This window comes from Vigna umbellata, chromosome 3 (assembly GCF_029865625.1).
Source record: "Vigna umbellata cultivar VRB3 chromosome 3, Vumbellata_1.0, whole genome shotgun sequence".
NCBI lineage: Eukaryota > Viridiplantae > Streptophyta > Magnoliopsida > Fabales > Fabaceae > Vigna > Vigna umbellata.
This window is the reverse complement of record NC_142167.1, coordinates 20,381,116-20,386,357: the sequence shown is the minus strand read 5'-3', so window position 1 is coordinate 20,386,357 and position 5,242 is coordinate 20,381,116. Positions and strand designations below refer to the sequence as shown.

Below are 5,242 nucleotides of genomic sequence, written 5' to 3'. Positions count from 1 at the left end.
ACTGAACCACCACACAACTATTCAAATTTCAGAGTTTTGCTTGCAAATTTTTATTTTGGAGATTTTAGTTATAAATAGACCAAAAAAATAATTTCACAATATTTTAATATGGGTGATATTTTCTCAATGGTTCATTATTTATTTTTTGACATATTTTAATTTTAATAAAAAAATGACATGTGTCTTGTGTTAAAATATCATCAAATATATTTATTTTTGAAAAAATTTTAAAAATTAAAGTCAAACCACGTGTGTTTAAAAAATTATTAGTTTAGCATTGGGAGATTATTTTTCTAAAATCATAGAATGAGTTTTTGCTAATTAAATTAAACAACTCTAAATTTAGTTCATCGACTTACTAAAATAATGAACCAAATCTAATGGTTTTTTTTTTTTTTAAGAATATATTATCGATAAATTGATCTGTATATATAGAGAGCGAAGAACTTTCCTACAGCTTTAGGCGGTTGATGTCAACGAGGACAAGCTTCATGTGTTAAAGATTAATTAATGTATCTGTAAAGAATTGTAACCCTAACGTAAGATTTTGGTAGAGATAAATAAATATTAAATATTTGAATATTTATTTAATATTGTTATTAGATATCTGTAAAAAAATATTAGACCATTTTTCGCCATTCACCTGCTATAAATCTCTGTTTAAGAAATCCACCATGTATTTGTCAGGTGAATTGAATAAAACTGCTCCGAATTATAAATTTTAATTTCAAAAAACGCAAAACACACTTAAGTTTCGTTTGAATACTTCATTCGTGCACGATCAGTTTTTAGAGAGTAAATTAAGAATAACAATTTGATTTTCTTAAAATTAATTTTTAGTTTTTTTTAATGCAATCAAATTTATTTCGTTGTCAACTTAATTCAGTTCAATATTTTTTTTTGACCAAACGTGCATTTCAACAAATATCTTTCGTACATTACAAAATTTTCTGTTGTAGCTGTACGATGAAGATTAATTCAGAAATTATTGTTATTACCATAATATCATATAAATGAGTTGGTAACATTCACCACCAAAATTGGATTTAACTGGTCAACTATTCAGTAGGATTACCCGTGATTACACTTTTGAAACATAATAAAAAAGTAATTAATTAAATATATTTATAAAATATTGTTTCGATAGATAGATATTGTTAAGGTGATTTTTTAATAAAAACATTCATTGTTTATATAAGAAGAGTCGTTTAAGAAACTGAAAATTATTTCCCTCACATTAAACATCCGTTTTGATGCACAAATTCCAAACTTAATGAATAAAACCAAAATTTAATAACCAATTCTTAGCCACTAACTCGTTCAACTAAGCTTTTAATATTATTTATTAAATTTCGAAGAGTTTTTCTCTAGCTAGTTTAGTAAGAAACAGTAACAGTGGGAAAGAAAGAAGAAGAAAAAAAAGACGAATATTGATTTGTTTGATAAAACATAAGAGAATTATTTAAAAAATAATGGATACAAAATTCCTCCACAAAATAAAAAAGAAAAATGTGAAATTTTATTTTATTTAAACAGCAAATATCTTTTACTAGATAAGTTTATTTTTGGACTTAATATTAATATTATTCTTATTCTTCTTATTATTAATATTAATATCTTGAGTTGTTTTGTTTTGTTAGGAATTCTGCTCTTGTAATAAAACTAAAAGTGAAAATATTAATGAAGAATAATAATAAAAAATAGTTTTAACCAAACAATATACAAAATAAAATCCATTATTTCATTAAAGATCTAAAACAGCCAGCTGCAGAAAATCTAAACTAAGGGCAACTTACAAAGTATACATTATGATTTGGTTTTAATCTGTTAGTTTTAGTATTGTTGTGTTGAGAAATGAGTATGATAATTGTGATGGTGAAAAGTGAGGCAGTGCAAAGGAGAAGGACATGTTATGGTAAGTTTTATTGAGGGAAATAAATCATGCAATGGTTTGAATCCTTTAGAAAGGAGAGAACTGACAAATCTGTGGGATAATTGTTGAATAAAAACTGAGACTTTCAGAGGTTTCTGTAACTTTCTCACTGGCCACCTACTTCAAAATTCGAATTGAATTCCTTTATTTATTTATTCAAAGCAGAAGAAACGCCTCTGAAATCTCTGACCCGATAGTTTAGTCACAAAATATGCATGTGGTACGTTGTTGCTTACCACATCTTGCACCTATTTCTTAAATGCTTATAGGACAGGTAAGAAATAAAGAACAAACAAAGTTAAAAAAAGAAAAAGCTAAAGAGAGACTCCACCACACCCTATGCTCTTCTTATAGCCTCTTTCTCTCGTTTCCTTTCCAAGTTTTTCAGTTACTTTTTCTGCACAATCAAAATCCATCCATTAATTGACCCTCATTAATGTTCCTATTATTTTAATCAAATATAAACTTCAACTGCTAATTTATTCCTGTCCTCAACTTTCTCTCCTTACTACTTTTTCTGTGCAAGCCATTTTCTTTTTATTCAACCACTCTTTTATTATAAGTATATGCATATTTCCACACCACCACTAGCCTCCACAACACAACACAAACATATCTCTTTACGCTTCCTGCCATGCCGAATATCTTGCTGTGAAAACGTGCCCCAAAAAAACTATTTTTCACCCTTCCAACCTTCAACTTCCAGCTAATATCATCATATCAGCATGCCTAGTTACTGAAGAGATTTAAGGGGGAAAAAAAGCTCAGTTTTTTTCATCACTTTTCGAAGGTTTGCCTTTGTTCGACGTATTGGTGCTCAGATTATGGCTATTCAAACGCAGTGGTATCCCAATAATTCTGCTTCTCCATTCTGGAACAATGGTCATTGTGCTCCTGCCTTCATCGATTCCGGCATCAGTTTTCAGCACAAGCATCAGCAACAGCTGCCGGAACAGCATTTGGGAGAGTTATGCAATGGGAGTCAGGGAGGAACCTTTGATCCAAATCTTCATGTCTGTAGTTCAAAAGGGATGAATTCTCCTATGTTTGCTGTTCAGTTTCAGAAACAATGGGAAGAGATTGATCAGTATATGAAATCTGAGGTTAGAATTCATACACAGCTTTATTATCATCGTTGTGAGACTATATATTATTGTTATTTATGATAGTAAGTTAAGATTTTTATTGTTAATTTTGAATGGGGTAGGATGAGAAATTGAGATATATGATAAAAGAACACGGGAAACAACAGGTGATGGCATTGTTGAAAAAACTGGAAACTCGTACGCTTCATGTCCTGAGGGAAAAAGATGTAGAAATTGCACAAGCCATGAAGAGAAGGTTAGAGTTAGAAGAGTATTTGAGAAAGTTAGAGGCGGAAAACAACAGATGGCAGAGGTTGGCTCAGGAGAAGGAAAACATGGCATTGTCTCTATACAAAACGCTGGAGGAAATGACAGAAGGTGGAAACTTTTTGAACAATGGGGCAGTGGCAAATGATGCAGAGTCTTGCTGTGGCGAGACTGGAGGAACAGAAGAGAGGGAAGAAGAAGGAACTGCAGAAAAAGGTTTAGAATGTGGAGGGGTGAATGAAGTTGAACAGATTACGAGAAAAGGAGGAGTAATGCTTTGTAAAAGCTGCCATTCTAGGAGCTCGTGCTTTCTGTTCCTCCCATGCAGGCACCTTTCTTCCTGCAAAGTTTGCAACGCTTCTCTCGAGGCTTGCCCCGTCTGCAGAACACCAAAGAAGGCTACCATTGAGTTGAGACTTTGATTTTCTAGGCTCTGATACGAGTACAGACTTTGATTTTCTAGGCTGATATTCCCGGAAAAAAGTAAATACAACAGATAGATTGCTTAGCTATATGATGAATCATGGATCTGCCAAGATACATGGACATTACTCATTTTCAGTGAGTTCAATGTTTCAAGACTCAAAACTTTAACCATAGTTCGATCGATGTCTTTAATATTCAAATGTCTGGTTTATTTCCTTAGGATCTTTATGTGTTTAGATCTAATTTGTAGAAGACCAACACAAGAGAATTTGCCGAATACAACAAAATGTTCACATTTGTGCAATATTTTAATCTACCATTAAATCAATCAGTCATTTTTGTTTTTCCTATTTATCATTGAAAACTCATCCACCACCATATATATATATATATATATATATATATATATATATATATATATATATATATATATACACAGTGATGGTTTCTGTGGCATATCTGCTATGGAACAACTTTATAGGTCTAATTTAGTTTCCTTGTACGGGTAATTGGTCACTGAGATTTGTGCAATGTGATGACAGCACTTTTTTCTGAAGGAGTGGTTTGCAATTTGGGCCTGTGATGGTGGACATTGAGTGGTGTAGTCTATTCATCTTTGAGAGATACCATTGATAGTTTTGCAGTGATGATGTCTGCACATATAGACAGAGTTATGTCAAATATCATTGGCTTGTAAACAGATGGGTAAAATAAAATTATCTTAGTTTTTAAATCAGATAAAGTTGTAGTTTGAAAAGTTCAGATAAACCATTTGAACAGAATACAAATATATTCATCACTTCAGTTTCATGATACTAGAAAAAAAGAATCAGATTTGAACAGCAGTTGGAGAAAAAAAAGTTAAACCATGCTATCAGAAAACAGATACTATTCTGGATATTTATTAGAACGAAAACAGTAAAGGAATAGTATGAATGATTTACTTTTAATAAATAATTTTGAAAAACTGAACATGAAAAAAAGTCTTTAAATTGACATTAACTGTAAGGAAAAGTTTCTCTCTATAATATTAATACAATTAATTGGATCAATCCAATTTAATTTTACTTTTGAATATAGAAATTATGTATCTATATTTATATCATTAAGTAATATTAAAAAGGAGATTAAAACTTTAAATATCAACTCAATTATATTTATTGTGGGATTAATATTTTAGATAACTTATATTTCAATCCTTCAAATCTTTTTAAAAATAAATGTCAAATACTTTTAAAACTTAGTAACTACTGGATTATAACCACACTACATTATGTGCTTTGACAATTTTTTCTGTTCAAAGTATAACATCTGAATAGTAGAAAACTGATTTTAGAAAACTAACTTTCTTTTACCGATATCATTCAAGTAAAAAAAATTCAACAATTTTTTATATCTAGACTTAAATCAAATTTCATTCAAAATATAAAATTATAAAATATTTGACATGTGATTATAAATTTGTTAATTTGTTAGTCCATATGTTTTTTTTCAAATATTAAATATTTATTAAATTTATATGAAATTTTAA

General features: G+C 29.8%; 1 protein-coding gene across 2 annotated transcripts; it reads left to right on the top strand.

The window, feature by feature from the left end:
• The first annotated feature begins 2,423 nt into the window (after window positions 1–2,423).
• Window positions 2,424–4,065, top strand: LOC148201871 (putative BOI-related E3 ubiquitin-protein ligase 3). Of its 2 annotated transcripts, none has more exons than XM_088108843.1 (2): window positions 2,424–3,036; window positions 3,186–4,065. In XM_088108843.1, exons 1-2 carry the CDS (start codon window positions 2,758–2,760, stop codon window positions 3,705–3,707), a joined length of 801 nt encoding a protein of 266 aa, XP_087964969.1. In that variant the 5' UTR covers window positions 2,424–2,757; the 3' UTR covers window positions 3,708–4,065. The 2 variants fall into 2 exon arrangements, with proteins under 2 accessions (XP_087964969.1, XP_087964968.1); XM_088108842.1 differs by having other exon boundaries at window positions 2,431–3,036; window positions 3,141–4,065.
• Window positions 4,066–5,242: the final 1,177 nt, after the last annotated feature.

Bases quoted from the DNA above. Each gene is read 5' to 3' on its own strand.
- LOC148201871 (XM_088108842.1), top strand. From the start codon at position 2,758: ATGGCTATTCAAACGCAGTGGTATCCCAATAATTCTGCTTCTCCATTC. The intron at 3,037-3,140 runs GTTAGAATTCAT...TGAATGGGGTAG, and splicing joins ATCAGTATATGAAATCTGAG to GATGAGAAATTGAGATATAT.